The sequence below is a fragment of the Anticarsia gemmatalis genome, chromosome 26, assembly GCF_050436995.1.
Source record: "Anticarsia gemmatalis isolate Benzon Research Colony breed Stoneville strain chromosome 26, ilAntGemm2 primary, whole genome shotgun sequence".
In the NCBI taxonomy this organism is placed as follows: Eukaryota; Metazoa; Arthropoda; class Insecta; order Lepidoptera; family Erebidae; genus Anticarsia; species Anticarsia gemmatalis.
This window is the reverse complement of record NC_134770.1, coordinates 6,563,860-6,580,287: the sequence shown is the minus strand read 5'-3', so window position 1 is coordinate 6,580,287 and position 16,428 is coordinate 6,563,860. Positions and strand designations below refer to the sequence as shown.

Below are 16,428 nucleotides of genomic sequence, written 5' to 3'. Positions count from 1 at the left end.
TGTCGAAGACAAAAGACCACGATTCAAATTAAACATTGAAAAGGCGTGTCAGACGGACAAAACAGAATTTGCTTTGGTAAAATGAGTTTTATCTCTAGGACACAAAACATTTATTAGGTAAAAGGAGGGTCGTCGATTTGTCATTATTAAAAAAAAAGCCTATGACACTGAGCCGTCTAGGGGGGGCTACGTCCGTCTATTATTTATCGCAAATAATTTCATTATAAACTTAATTTTAAGTGAAACTAGCATAAATTTAACAAAATGGATGAGAAAGGAAGGAAAGTTATCGTTTGCGACAACGGCACTGGTGTAAGTTCATATAAATTGTGGATGTAAAATGGTGCTTGTGATAAGGTGGTTGATTCATCGTTTTTCCTCATGAAATATTGTCGGTTTTAGTTCGTGAAGTGCGGATATGCTGGAAGCAACTTCCCAGCGTTCATATTCCCTTCGATGGTCGGCAGGCCGATCATCAGGGCGGAGAATAAGATTGGAGACATTGACGTGAAGGTATGTTTCGAAACTGTCCGTTGATATTGTTAATCAACCAGAACCTAATTGTATCCTGTTGCTTATGACTCGTACAAACGAATAGAAATCAGAGATCCGACTTTATTTGCATAACTTCTGTAAAAAAACATTGACCAATGTGTAATGATTTTGTTTCATATAAGCCAATTATCTGCAAAATTTTGCAGTCAATACACTTATTATTGATCTCATAATAAAAGAAAACTGATAACAATGCTCAAAGCATCATATTCAAGTCCAAAATATCAAAAATATATCAATGTATGTTAGTCTATGTCATACCATCATACTATAAGGCTGTACCAATTAGGATAAGCCATATTAAGCTATATCTATGTTACAGGATGTGTGTATTGGAGTAAGTTTATGTTAAATATAAGCATGAGTTTTAATAATAACAGTTTTTATTGTGTCTACTAATGAAATATGCACAATATCGTTTTATTTTTTAAAAAACATTACATCATTGTTTATGATTTCTTTCTCTTGCTTGTTTGTAAATATAAGTTAATAAACAGCCTGTGTTGCGTTCTGAATGACACTAATAATGAATGAGAATAATGAAAATACTTATTTAAATACTAGCTTTTGCCAGTGACTTTGTCTGTGTGGTTTAGTGATGTTGGTGCAGAAAAGACAAACATTAATTCCCTTTTCTAACTATGCTCTTTTGCAAGGTCAAAAATATCTTTGTATCAATGACATGGAAATTAGATCTGTGGTTCAAAAGTAACAGACAGACAGATGTTTTTAATATCGATAGGGAAATAGTGGGTGACACTATCAGAATAATAATTGTGAGAAATATTTATGGATTCTACTATAAATAGTCTGCTTGACCTAAAATGATGACTCATCATAAAGGGAGACTATTAGTAAGAAATTAGAAGGGAGAAAAGAGAAATAGTGCCTGGTAAGACTTCTTTCTGGGTATATAGTAATATTTTATCCAGTTGATCCTATTCATGGAAACTTGGATCCTGGCAATCCCATACAAAACTTATCCTGATTACACAACAAAAATAAAAAAATATTCCAATTTGTTATACATGTTTGAAGGTTATATACAGTACATGCATTTTGAAGATTTTTATTTATTTACATTTAAAGATGATGTAATAATTTCATGCTCGCAGACTTTCAACCCCGAAGTGGTTCAGGTAACTGGAGGGTATAATCTCTATTAGCATTGAGTATGAGCCATAGAAGTAGCCACTAAATAGAGCTTTAACAATATATAAATAAATTTATAACAATATTCTCTTTGGTTGCATTTATTCATATTTATTTGTGGATGAGGTGAAAAGAAAGCCAGTGTTTTTTATGTTATTTCTTATTATATAACTATAATTTGATATTTGGTCAAAACTGTGTCATAATTTTTTTAGGCTGTCTAAAGATATGATATATCTTAATACTAAGACGCATAGCGGATCAAGCCAAGTCAAAGGTTTTCAGATGGCTCGAACTACTTTGACACTAGATTTGACTAGACCACAGTCCACAAACTAAAAAAAAAACTGTATTTTATTATCTGGCTTGTCTTTTCACAATATACAATCATATTCCACATCAATATTCAAAATTATTAGGTAGTTATCAATTAATCTATTTGCAGCTTTTCAGCATTGTTTTTTTTTTGTTATTTTTGTGGCGTTTTTCAGATTTTTTTTACTAAACTTTAGTAACCACTAAACAGCAGCTGATATATCACTTATTTATGAATATTAGTAGAAATACAATGTTCTGTCTCTTTTCCTCTAGTGCATTAGAGAAGGGCAAAACATTTTTGTTATTATGGAACTCAAATTGCATAAACCATACTACCGAAACCTAGTGAAAAGTCGGGTTTTGCAAAGATCAAAATTTATTTCATCATGTACCCTACAATGTTGTGTAGTTTGCATAAATTTGGATTTATAATTGACTTCCATAATAGGATGATATAAGCTAAGACTGGTTTTAAAGTTACACTTAATCACGCGAATGTTAAGAGTTACAGTGATAAGAACGACATATTTTGAGTGCCTGTAGAGGTTTTTACTTTGAGCGACCCACTGCGACCCATCAAATAGCTAAAAAGCGCGGTAAACGTTACGATCGAGCTAACGTTAGGCACAAGCCGCGGGCCATAAACCTCCACCAGCATATTTCATGTAATTTTCATACTTTTTATATGAACCTGCTAGACTGGTCGCCGCCACACGCTACAAATCTTAGCAAAGGAAATATGTCGGTGGTGGCATTAATTAGTGACTTTGGAGGGTGGTCTTTATGCGGCGAACCTTATAACAACTCGCACTTAGCATTCTGACATGTCTAACCCCCGGTTTCTGAGGTACATTTAGCGGTAGTTTACCTATTCAAACTTTTTTTTTATGAGTTTAAACGCTATTGAATAGATACCAGCTGTAAATGTCTTGATCAATAAGTAAAAAAACCTTTTCTCTGAGCTTTGTTCACCAATCGCGCGTAACATAAGCAGCACTTTAAATCCAGTCTTCCTATTTGATGTAACTATTACTATAGTGTATGTAATTGTATACAATTGTACGATGTTTCCAGGATTTGATGGTAGGCGATGAGGCGTCAAAACTCAGATCTATGCTTGAAGTCAGCTATCCTATGGAAAATGGGGTAAGTGAAACAACAATATTTGAAATTTGACTGCCTCCACGGCGCAGTGGTTTAGGTCGCCACGCCGCTACCACTGCGTCGGGAGGTCGTGGGTTCGATTCTCACACGGAACAATTATTTGTGCGATCCACAAAAATTGTTTCGGGTCTGGTTGTGCTTTGTGTCCGTTGTTTGTACGATTGTAAGTCCCCGCGACACAAGAGCAAATCTTAGTGCGGGAGTTGTCTTTTTAAAAACAAGGAACAATTATTTGTGGATCGCACAAATAATTGTTTCGTGTGGGAATCGAACCCACGACCTACCGAACACTGCGCCACGGAGGCAGGCAATTTCGTTAACATAAGATGGGCTATTTCATCCAGAATACAAAACAGGCAGACTGATTCTCGCATTTATAATTTTGTTTATTTTTCACAGGTGGTCCGCAACTGGGAGGACATGTGTCACGTATGGGACTACACGTTTGGTCCCAGCAAGATGAACATAGACCCCAAAGAGACGAAGATCCTGTTGACTGAGCCTCCCATGAACCCCACCAAGAACAGGGAGAAGATGATTGAGGTGAGAGTGACTTGAGATCGTGAGAACGGGGGTTCGTATCCCGCACGTTGTATGAGGTGGACCTACTTCTGTGTGTTAAGAGGGAGGGGTTAGAATTATCACTTAATTTTTTTTTGTGTATATTTCACGTATGCCGAATTGAACTCTGGTCATTGCTGTCGATTTTAGAATTTTAGTGATTTATTGAATCAATATTTATTTCTAACAAATAAAATTGAAGTAAGTAGAGTTAAATTGAAGCTAAAGATAAATAAAAAATCAAATGGTATATTAATAAAAGTAAAAAGTATCATTTTTTAAGTTACTTTTGATTAAGAATAGCTATTATTTCTTAATTGGTTTTCAACCATATGTGTACCTAACAATAGATCGGAATGTAATAATATTCTATTTATATTAAAGGATAAATATGTAATATACCTTGCAAAGGACAGGAAATATATAATAATTAATTTGTATTTGTCTCTTTATGTTATTTACTTGTGTTCAAACGGTTTTTGGAGCAAATGTAAGGACCAGCCTGTAATATAGTTGACTAATCTAATTTCTCCCTCATTTCATGATTGTAGCTTGGCCCTAATTGTAACGACTCCTCCTCAATAGGTTTGGTCATTGGTTAAACCTATTATAATGTACCAGCGATTCGCTAGCTTTACTCGTATTTGTTTCGAAATTTTCATCATTATAATATAGCAGGCATTGCCAATTTATACAAAATCTTAATAATCATACTATAAAAGCTTCTTCGTGAATAACTATCTTTTAGTGAAAATTGCTAGAAAGTCCGTGTAGTTTTTGAGTTTAGGGCGACAGCCATCTTCATTGAAATAGTAGATATACATGCCCTTTCCTCTTGCGTTAGTTATTCTGTGGAACACACACTCAATTTACATTTTCAATGCGTGGATCAGAACGTTTTGTCGCTGCAAACACAGTTTAACAGCTCAATTTCTCACCACGGATGCTAAAAGTAGCACATCAGCTATTATACTTATGTATTAAGTTATTCTTATGTATGTTTTATCCAGGTAATGTTTGAGAAGTACGAGTTCGACAGCGCGTACATCGCGATACAGGCTGTGTTGACATTGTACGCGCAGGGACTCATCTCCGGCGTCGTCGTTGATTCTGGTCAGTATATTATTATTCTCCTTATAAATTAGCATTTATATCGTGTCGAACATTACTAAAATTTCTACTTAAATTGGTAGAGAAGTTATAGCCAACTTAACTTTACTTTTGGCGGACTAAAAATCCATTGGAATGTTAAATTTTTTGGGCCGTTTCTTTCGTTTTTCGAAGGACGCAGTTTTTTAAACCAGCCATATGTGCAGAACTTTGTTTATAGTGTCCAAGTGTGTGCACAATTCACAGGTACACTCTCTATTCCCTTACTTTTCATAACCCGGTGGGACGGATAACCGACACGACCAGTGAGAGGCGAGAGGTCAGGTCTTCTTTTAGGTTAACATTCTAACTCTAGAGAATATCTTAAACTTTTTTTTGCTGAACTCAGGATTTGAACCTGAGACTGTAGCCAGACAGTCATACTGCCGATGCGCCAATTTTTATCTAGAAGGTCATATTAAGGATAAATGAACTACCGATGCGTCGAATATCAGCTAGAAAGTCATTATATTAAGGATAGGTAATAGGTAATTATTAAGTACTAGCTGACCCGCGCAACTTCGCTTGCGTCACATGTGAGAGAATGGGTCAGAATTTTCCACGTTTTTGTAACACTTTTTACTCTGCTGTCGTAGCGTGATGATTTAAAATATGCTTTTCTTTCACGAAATTTTTTCTCAAAATTATTTATATCTCATAGTATAACGAAGTCGCGCTAAGGCATATCCGCCATTAAAACAGGTGCCATGACAACGGAATTTTGTTATTTCAATGTCATTATAATATTGACTATTCGAGATTTCATTCGCCACCTGAATTTTCCCGGGAAATGCGTCATTTTCCCGGGATAAAAAGTAGCCTATGTCCTTTCTCGGGTATCAAAATATCTCCATACCAAATTTCATGCAAATTGGTTCAGTACTTTAGGCGTGATTGAGTAGCAGACAGACAGACAGACAGAGTTACTTTCGCATTTATAATATTAGTATGGATGTTTATTTGTGTTCAGGTGACGGTGTGACGCACATATGTCCCGTGTACGAGGAGTTCGCGCTGCCACATCTGACGAGGAGACTCGACATCGCCGGCAGAGATATTACTAGATATCTTATTAAGGTAATATACTTACTTAGCTTAAAATTATGCTCTTTTTACTTGTATTAAATTAATAACACACATAGTCATTTGATTCCAAACTAAGCAGAGCTTTTACTGTAGCCAATTAACTGATAATCATACTTAAATACTTCTAAAAAACTTTTGATAAACTGTAGGATAAAAAACCTTAAACTTCAATAAATCTGTTTTAAAAGTTAATAAGTCCATAGAATGCATGTATTTTACGCCTTTACGCCAAACAGCCTTTATGATCTGGGCGATAGTCTATACGACTACTGTCACGAAGTCTCGGAATCAGTTACTGGGCTGGACAAAATTTAGTTTGTGATAGTAGCCTGGGATCTGGTTATTTGTGAAACTAAAATCATAAATGGCAAAATTTATTTTTATTATATAATTTTACATAAAAGTATTTTACTCATCTTCAGATACATATATTGCCCGTGACATCCGAATATAAGCCAGACGCGTATTAAAAGCACCTACGTATAAATTGCAATAAATAAATATTTTTGTGTACAGTTGTTGTTACTCCGCGGGTACGCGTTCAACCACTCGGCGGACTTCGAGACGGTGCGCATGATGAAGGAGAAGCTGTGCTACATCGGATACAACATCGAGCAGGAACAGCGACTCGCCTGGGAGACCACCGTGCTGGTCGAACCTTATGTGGTAAACACCAGACCATTATAATAATAGTTTTAACATAGACTCTGTGGTACAATAGTTAAGGAGGTAGACCCGCCAATACCTTTTCGTCGCGAGCAATCAATGCCCACATAAAACAATATTTGGTGGACTTACTTTGTGTCTGTTGCTTATATTTGTTATACCGGGAGTTGTATCTATACTAATATTATAAAGAATTTGTTTGTTTGAACCCGCTAATCTCAGGAACTACTGGTCCGATTTTGAATTCTTCAGCGTTAGATAGCCCATTTTTCGTGGAAGGCTATAGGCTAGTAGCAGAGTACTAGTAAAAATGTAACAAAAACGGGGAAAATTTTGACCCATTCACTTACGTAACATAAGCGAAGTTGCGCGAGTCGGGTAGTTTAAACACATTTTCTGCCGCTGCTAAGTAAGAGACTATTCGAAGTGGTAAACGATTTATAGGTAACCCCTATAGCAGTCAGTCTATAGAAGGGTGAAAAAGACGGTCCCGGTTGTTTTTTACTAAGATAGTAGTCCTTAGGTCATTTCAAAATCCTTTCGGGCGGCTTCAACAACTTTTACACCAGGTTGACCACTGACCATATGATAAAGTAAATTAAGTACGGGAATGCAAAAACATCGTGAATAAAAATTGCATGCTTCAGATTACTTTAATATAGCAGTAGGACATTAATAAATAATTATTATAGTCATTTATTTATAAGTTTTGCATAATGATGTTTATTGTGTAGCTGCCGGACGGTCGTGTGATCAAAGTGGGCGGGGAGAGGTTCGAAGCTCCCGAGGCGCTGTTCCAGCCTCACCTGATCAATGTGGAGGGACAGGGCATCGCTGAACTTGTGTTCAATACTATACAGGTAATTAGATTATTATATTGTTCTAAGATAAAATTATAAACTCTTACAGATTGAACAATGGGATCTGATTGTTATTTCTAAGAATGTAAATTGTTTTGGTGTAAAAATAATCGTTGATATGTTGATATATATTCTTTACTTACAAGTTATTTTCTTTTGGGGAATTATAAAACGACTGAATAAAAAAAAACTTAACGACTGATGATGACATACTGTTTTAATAACTTGAGCAGTATGAATTTGAGTAAGCGAAAAATTAACCAAAGTAACTACAAATATTGATTAATAATAAATTCTAGAAAGAGATTACAAAAAGTGGGTTGTGATTAATCCATTTCAGAAATTAAAATTCTGTTCTTGCTACTACATACTACCCTTTTCTGTTTCATTGGTATATACTTATTTATTTCAAACAATATGCAATATTTCATACATCATTATTTCTAAACTTAATTCTAAATTAATCTCGCCCTTTATGTGATATACCCTTTCCCCTTATTTGCAATTCACACATAATTAATTAATTAATGGACGTCCCGTTACGCACGAGTACTTTCAAACTATAAACTGCTTAAGCAAAGCGATCAGTGAAGTCTTTGACTCAACAAATTTTCTCCTAATTTTTTTTAATATAATCTTCGAAAAAGTTACATAACAATAAAAAAAGGCGGTAACTTACTAATTATATGATTTTATGTATTCAGGCGGCAGACATAGACATGCGCAACGAGCTGTACAAGCACATCGTGTTGTCGGGCGGCTCCACCATGTACCCGGGCCTGCCGTCCCGCCTCGAGCGGGAGATCAAGCAGCTGTACCTCGAGAGAGTGCTCAAGAACGATTGTGATAAGTTAGCGGTGAGAATAACTATTACTTAACCATTTATTTAAGAACTACCTGGCCCCAACCGACCGCGCCACTTTATAATATTTCCTGTTTTTGTAAAAAAAACATTGGTACTCTTCTCCTATTAGTTATGCTATATAGCCTATACCCTTCCTCAATAAAGGCTATCCATCACATTTATAATTTTTAATATTTTTTAAATTCGCACCAGTAGTTCCTGAGATTAGCGCGTTTGACCAAACAACCGCTACAATTTTATCATATTCGATTAGACGGGCACTTTCTTTTGTTGTCGTTGCCCCGTTTGACATGGAACTAACACAACAAAACGTGAGTGACAATCATGCACTACGCCTAAACCCACGAGAACGTGACAGTCGAGATGTCGAACAAAAGTAATAATAAAAATGTTGCAACACTAAATATTGCTTTAATCTTGTACTGTGTTGTATAGAAATTCAAGATCCGCGTGGAGGACCCGCCCCGGCGCAAGGACATGGTGTTCATCGGCGGCGCCGTGCTGGCCGAGGTGTGCAAGAACAGGGACAACTTCTGGCTCTCACGGAACGAGTACCAGGAACAGGTATATAATATTTTATCTAACTTGTGTTTTAGATAGCAGTGGTATCAGTGTTTTTTTTTTCGTCAAGAAAATGCATTACTGCATCTCCAGCTCCAGGGAGGAAAAAGGGTCTGTCGGGCTCTCCCGCCGGCTAGGCGATACGGCTTTTTAAATTTGGGCATACCGACTAAAAACCTGACGGTGTTCCTTCAACAGTCACCATAAAGTGGCCAGGACGCGGTACCTCCAATTGGATACTCCGCGTCAGCTTTTTCGCCACCTACGATTGTCGTTGACAGTTTAAACCCGAGGCGACACGCCAATGGCTTTTCGAAGTTTTGTGTGTATTAGAAATAAATATCACTTGCTCTAACGGCGAAGGAAAACATTTTAATTAAAGGCAGGTAACTGCCTGAGAGTTCTTTAGCCAACCCATACTTGGCTAACATTTACTTTAAAGTCTAGTCCCTCCCGGCTCCGTGGGGAGATATAGAGAATAACCATAGCGCCGCGCGTGTTGGGTTCGAATCCCACGAGGGACAAATCTTAGTGTGGTGAACACGAGTATTTGTTCTGTGTCTAGATGTTAATATATCTATATAAGTATGTATTTAGAAGTATATAAGTATGTTTATCAGTTATTTGGTTACCATAGTACAAGCTCTGCTTAGTTTGGAATCATATAAACCCTTTTAAGTACCTACATACCGGATTCGATAAAAATTGTTTCTCGCATCATAATTAAATATTTATTAATATTACTGTGTTGTTCCAGGGTATCTCCTGCCTGAGGAAGCTGGGTCCTCGCGCCAGTTAATGACTGAAACAATTACTTAATTATCATTAATGTTATATTAATGTATATAGATACAGACATCATGGGAGATTAATGACATACTTTTATTATTTTTAATACTTGCGACTGCTGATCATGAGAGGTCTCGGGTTCGTAACCGGGATTGAGCAATATGCTATTGGTCTTTAGAATAGGGACTAACATGTTACAACGCCTCTGCCTACCTCTTCGGGAACAAATGGCGTGGTGTTATAAATAAATGGTTTTTGTCGTTAAATCTCTTAAATGTCTCAATTTTCAAGTATTCCGTTATTATGTTCATTAAGTTTAGCGTGTATAATATGATTTTATTATGATTATTATTGGGTTATTCCTTCTTTTGATATATTAATATTAAATAATAATTCCGAACAATTCTCTCTATAGCCGATAGATGGCGTAAAACTCAATTTGACACATTATGTTAGATTTTTTTCTTTTTTTGTAGTTAAGCTTAAGAATTACGCGAATGGAGCATTTGAATAATAAGTTATATATTAATCCAGGTATAATCTGCCTGTGTGCCAAATTACATCAAAGTCTATTCAGTAGTTTTGGCGTGACTGAGTAACAAACATTCATCGAAACTTTAGCATTTATAATATTAACATTGATGTCTTAGAAATCACGTTCATTTTATCGTCATAAGAACTATTGTTGAAAGAATGCGGATTTTTTTTCTAATTTATAAGCAAAATATCGAAGCTTATTTTATACCCAATTAAAAAATCTTCATCAATAATATTTTACTGACATTATTTTTCAGCCATTACTATTCGCGTGGTGCTTAAACGTTGCTATAAAACAAAACAGATTTGTAGCTCCGATTTTTTTTCAGAAACGTGAAAATTTGTACCAAAATCCAGTAAATATGTTATGTACAGATTTCATTTTATATTTGCATTTACTTGTATATGTAAGGCACAAAGATTAGACTATCAATAGATAGTATTTAGTCGTTCAATAACCAGAAGAATAGTCTATTATGAAATGATTACTACTTAATTTTAATTTTGGCATAATTTTGTATGAAAACTACTTTTTCTTATAAAAAGACAAGGGTCGCATGAATGAAAAGCTCTTGAAAATCGTGAAATAGATAAATGTTTGATGAACTTAAATGGGAACTTTCTTTTATTATGAAAATTGTATTAATATTGTAATTTTCTAAATATATTATAATTTAACTAAATATTAAGAATTCGTTTTATTTCTTACCCTCTATAGATCGATCAGGAACTGATAGTTTAGGAATTTGTTGATTTAAGAGGAATTCCGATTCTAGTTTACCTTACCTGGTTACCTAACTACATTATTTTACCCAACTTACTTGTTGTATGTTGGTAACATAATTTGTTAATTACTTTATATATATTATTCAAATTAGTAAAGTTCACTCCTTTTCTAGTCTTGGACAATAGTTCTCTAAGCAAAGACTAGTTGGGACAGTCAAAACTTTCTAGATTTTTCTTCACCGATTTGTATTAGGTATCCTGTTTTATGTAAAAATAAAACAATAAAAAACTAAGTTATCATTACGTTTATTTAAAAATCGCAAATGCAAAATTTCCTTTCATTTACAAATTACACAGATACTGTTACATCGATAAATATATCTATTTAAATCCGATATATTTATCGACCAACATACATAAGTCTTATAAATAATTATCTTTCTAAAATACACGGTAAAGCTAAGATTTATGAAAAAAACTTCAGTCAATATCACATACGTATATAAAATAATAACTAAAAAGGATAAATATGACTTTAGCACGCTTAAATAAGTCTTAAAATTAAATATAATAAAGTTAAATTTAAAGTAACACTCTTGATTAAATGTCAGAATTGATCTTTTTAATTTTAGACACCTTATAGTCTGCAATTTAAGGCCTGATATTACAAAGAAAAAATGTTTTTCACTTAAAGAATTTTTGAAATGATCTCACAAGTTTTTATATTCCACAACATACAATTTAAGTTATAATATTTAAATTACAATATATTAGACAATTTTACCCCAAACATTAATAATATTTTATTCACAACATCAAATCGTTTTTATTGGAAGAAGATGGAAGATCCATAGTAATTAGCAACAACTTTAAATTAACAATGCTTAAAAACAGCACGAGTTAAGCGTCGCTAAAAATTTAGTCCAATGCGTTTAAAAACCTTTTAACCGAAGTCATTGTTATTTTTGTAGTAAAATAGGTTTTAATTATTTATAAAAAGTTAAGTAAATTATTTATAAACGCATTAAGTTCGCCTAAACATAAGTTTTAAAAGTTCTTGCTCGTTAATGATGCCATTGAATTGAAATAAAATCGTGTTATATAAGAAAATTATCAAAAAAAAGTTACTTTTCGTTTCTTCCACTCATTGCAATCATTCATTACTTATTTATAAAAAAAACACAGACAGAATTAAGTCAAAATAATTTCAATCACATTAGGAGATCTTTATTTTAGACGAAAGTAAAAAGAAGTACATTAATTTATTCTCTAAATCTGGCACTAAGCTTACATGAAACCTATTCAGTTTTACTGCTATTCACTAAAGAGTTATAAAAAGCTACACGTTATAATTGATACTTATTCTAATCATAGCTGCCTACCTACTTATGATAGAAACCGCAATTGGTTTTAAGATATTCATAACTAATTATTCTATAACATTCGTTCACGGGTCAACCGATTATTTGAAAACTTTTGATGTTATATTGAAAAGAAAATAAATATGGTATGCATTAACTAAACTTAGCTGTATGAAATCAATGCCGCATTTTAATTTGATTTTATATAAATATATAATTAGATTTTCTGTCTTTTGTTAGTCAAGTAGTGTTTAAACAAAAAGATGCAATTTAGAGAAGAGAGATTTACTCCTACAGTTGTAAAATACTGCTTAAAAAATTAATTCCATAGTAATTCCGAATCATTCAGATCACTAGTATACATCAAATGTTACATAACTGTCCATTTTCACAGTTTTAAGTGTCGGATAGCGTATCCGATGGATAAAATGCATGAAAACAACTGTCAAAATACCTCCTGATAAACTAGCTGGTACTTATTCAAAAGTAACCGGCGTCATATTACTTTTCACTTTTATATTAAATCGTGAGGTTATCGTGAGGACTGAGGTTATAAAATTAGTTTGGCATTGTATATAAAAGTATAAAAAAACAGTCATACAAATTACATTACATTCTTACTGCTTTACTAATAAATGAGTAATCTCTGATTAGTTATAGTGTTGTCTCTTTCACTCCTATACAATTTCGAAATTGATTGAAAGTGACATAACACTGTATAACTGATCAGAACTTACACGATTTTTATTAATAAGAAAGTTACTTATAACTAACAGCAAAGAAAATCAATTTGCCAGTAAATAGTTCGTCGAGACTCAAAAAAACAGTCTTTATTCACAAAATACCTATACGAGATTAAAATTGAGATTATTTTAAGTATAAACTAGAACTTATGTCTATAAATGCAGTTTCTGGTCACTGTTTGTTTTAAAATGTACAAAATAATATTAATTAGTTAACCGATGGGCCGTTGCGTGCTTCAAGTCTTATTTCGGCTAGTGATTGTGGTTTTGAGCAAGTTATTTGGTTTTAAATAAGGCTGTATTGATGGTTATAGCCTATTCCTTAAAAGGTAACATATTGATAGATGTTACAGTAAAACCCTTGGAGATACAAACTTTTTGAATAACGTAACTACTCTGTGCGCCAATCATTTCGCGGTTATTCGTTACTTAGGGGTCCTGCAGTTCACCGATTTGTATGGGTCCATATTGCCCGATGCCCACTGGAATTTAGCTAATTTACTAACCTGTAGTTACTCTTCTCATGTCCTGCTACTTAGTATGAAGTAATCCGCACTCATTTTTCACTTCCACATGAGTTAACTTACTTTTTTTTTGCTATATGTCATAAACCACAAAAAGCCCGTTTGATTTATTTCTCAGCCTATACACCAATTAGCAAGATTTTTTCCTAAATAATTTAATCGAAATTTTCTTACACTATCCAACGCACAATTTTATACTATACATTTAAAAATGGAGGGTAAACAGCTCAAACTTCGTGCCTCTAAACTGGTTGAAACTCAGACGCTTGAAAATCTGACTACCCAAGATGGAAGTCTTTATTTATTTGCTAGTTTTTATTTTTTATTAAGTTGTTTGTGTTTTTTGATAGCAATGGGTTCAAAAACATCATGAAATGTCGCAAATTATCAACCATCGGAAATTTCAGTATAATATTTTTTAGGTTATGTTTTGTTGGCTGTTTACCGCCAAAAAAAGCTAGAATACGTCACAAACTGGCCGCTTATAAACTTATACACTAAGATTTCGATTCAATCAGGACGTTTTAATAAATTTCGGACGATAACGACTTATCAAATAAACGGCTACGTATTATAATTCAGTCTTATATACTAAAACTATATACAAATGGCAGTATCATTTAGCTTCAGTTTCTTTATAAATTATACAAGCCTTTCGGCAGAATTTAATATAGACATTGAAGGGAATGGATCACTTTTTTAAAAGTATCTGTAAAAAAATATTATTAAAAAACGTACTGTTTTTAAAGGTAGGTAATCAAATCGGTTTCATGCGATTTAAATCAGAAAATAAAAAAATATCAATTAAGTAAATAACTTGTTTCTAAAACTTAATAAATAAAATAATTTGTTTTAATTAAATTAAATTTCTTGGGGTTAAGAACATAAGTGAACATATACGTTTTTAAAGAAGGAAATATTTGTTTTAAAAAGGATAATCAATAATAAATAGGTACGAAAAAAAACTATTCAAAAGTTAAGAAAAGTTCTCCAAAAACTACAATGTCTATGTTAAAATCGACTAAAACTACTTACAACCTAATTCTAATCGACTAACTAATACTAAACTTATATTAACATAGTAAATGCATCAAAATGGCTATATATTTTTACTATATACTTAAAAGTCACGATATAAAATGACTGACTAACTTAATAATTACTTACTAACTAATTTTTGATTGCAATGTCCCAAGATTTAGGCCATTTTTGACAATTCACCAGATATTTTTTTAAAAGATGTGTAGATTCTAAATACAAAATTTGGCGGGAGTTTACTTATTTTTTTCTTAAGTGCGATACTTTGAAGTTAGTTGTGTATCGATATTTAGGTATTGTGTCGCTTATAAAGACTAGATTTTTTAAATAGGCCATTATTTGTCATTATTGTTGTTCTATACAAAACCCAAACTAAACAGTTTGAAATTCAATATTCTTTCCGGAAATCTTAAAAGTTTTTAACAAAGTTCAGAATTCAATAACATCGCCTGGAATCTCAAGTTCTAAGATTCATAATATAATGTTATTGCATAAACTTTTAAGTAATATAATTAAATTTTCAATAATTTTGCCTGGTTTTTGAAGTAAAAAGTCCAAAATTTATTGTATTTGCTTGAAACCTTAAGTAATAAAGTTCAATCATTGATCTTTTTACCTGATTTTTTAAAATTAAACGTCCAAATTAGAATGTTTGCGTAAAGTTTAAGTAGTTATGTTCAAATTAAAAAAAAAATGGAGTCTAAAATGCGATGTTTTTGCCTCGTCTTAAGTAATTACGTTTAAAATACAATAAATATGTTAATGTTTATTACTGTTCAGTTTTCTCCTGTGATTTCTGGGATGTGGTGTCGGAAGTGATGTCTTGTAGCATGGCGCTGATCTCTTCGAATATCTCCGTGAACTGCGGCCGCTCGGCCGGGGATTTGTGCCAACAACGTTTCTGGGAAGAAATGGTAGGTTTAAGTAGTGTACTTATGTTATAAATGTGAAAGTCTGACTGATAATTAACACGTTAGCTGCCATAGAAGAAATATATTTTTTTTAGAAAAACTTTTTAGTGATATTTGGTGTGGAATGTTAAGATATGAAAATATATCTAACTTAAAGTGAAATCGGTTCGATAGTTTTCAAAATATTTTCAAAAAACCTGACGAGGTCACCGGTGACCTACGTGGCGCTGTGAAGCGAAAATATGTAAAACCGTTACGAAGGCGCCGGAGTGACCGCAACTTCGGTCACTTCTTTCATATATGTAGGTGTAGAACATTTGAGATTGAAATAGCATATTTCTATTATGTTATTCTTAATCCAAGCTAAAGCTATTCCTATGCTAAGTTTGATTAAAATTACAAACAAAGAGCACAAACAACTTGCTTTTCACTTATTACTAACTGTCATGTTTATAATTTAAGAAAAAAAAATCGAAAAACGTAGGTAGGCAGGAACCACGCCAAAGAAGTATTCTACAGCGCCACTCCGGTCACTTCAGTACAGAAAATGTATCAAAAACGCATCCTCCGGCGTACAAATTCGTTCCAAAAACAGGTTTGCCTTGAGGTCACCGGTGACCGTAATGGCGCGTAGATGTAGGTAGGGGTCCGGGCACCGGTGACCGGAGTGGCAGCTAACGTGTTAAGCTCTTATGGTAAAATTACGATACTATTATATATCAGCTTAGCCTTTCTTCCAAGCTATGTTGGAGTCGGCTTCCAGTCTCTCCGGATGCAGCTGAATATCAGTGTTTTACATGGAGCGACTGCCTATCTGACCTCCGCAACCCAGTTACCTGGGATAACACGATACCCTTCGGTA

At 33.6% G+C, this 16,428-nt stretch overlaps 2 protein-coding genes across 4 annotated transcripts in view; one reads left to right on the top strand and one right to left on the bottom strand.

The window, feature by feature from the left end:
• Positions 1-166: 166 nt before the first annotated feature.
• Arp2 (Actin-related protein 2) lies at positions 167-10,948 on the top strand. Of its 3 annotated transcripts, none has more exons than XM_076131636.1 (12): positions 167-312; positions 403-513; positions 1,671-1,694; positions 3,100-3,171; positions 3,589-3,732; positions 4,761-4,863; positions 5,870-5,976; positions 6,502-6,651; positions 7,386-7,511; positions 8,216-8,368; positions 8,812-8,940; positions 9,695-10,948. In XM_076131636.1, the coding sequence occupies exons 1-12, from the start codon at positions 265-267 to the stop codon at positions 9,734-9,736; spliced, it is 1,209 nt and encodes a 402-aa protein (XP_075987751.1). In that variant the 5' UTR covers positions 167-264; the 3' UTR covers positions 9,737-10,948. The 3 variants fall into 3 exon arrangements, with proteins under 3 accessions (XP_075987751.1, XP_075987752.1, XP_075987754.1); XM_076131637.1 differs by lacking the exon at positions 1,671-1,694 and adding an exon at positions 878-892; XM_076131639.1 differs by lacking the exon at positions 1,671-1,694.
• Positions 10,949-11,285: 337 nt separating this feature from the next.
• Positions 11,286-16,428, bottom strand: part of LOC142984123 (tyrosine-protein kinase-like otk) — a 42,614-nt gene continuing 37,471 nt past the window's right edge. The window contains exon 18 of the mRNA XM_076131511.1: positions 11,286-15,556. Coding sequence (XP_075987626.1) covers positions 15,425-15,556 — 132 coding nt within the window. The 3' untranslated portion in view covers positions 11,286-15,424. The remainder of the gene's footprint in view (positions 15,557-16,428) is intronic.

Bases quoted from the DNA above. Each gene is read 5' to 3' on its own strand.
- Arp2 (XM_076131636.1), top strand. From the start codon at position 265: ATGGATGAGAAAGGAAGGAAAGTTATCGTTTGCGACAACGGCACTGGT. The intron at 1,695-3,099 runs GTAACTGGAGGG...CGATGTTTCCAG, and splicing joins TCAACCCCGAAGTGGTTCAG to GATTTGATGGTAGGCGATGA. The intron at 6,652-7,385 runs GTAAACACCAGA...TTTATTGTGTAG, and splicing joins TGCTGGTCGAACCTTATGTG to CTGCCGGACGGTCGTGTGAT.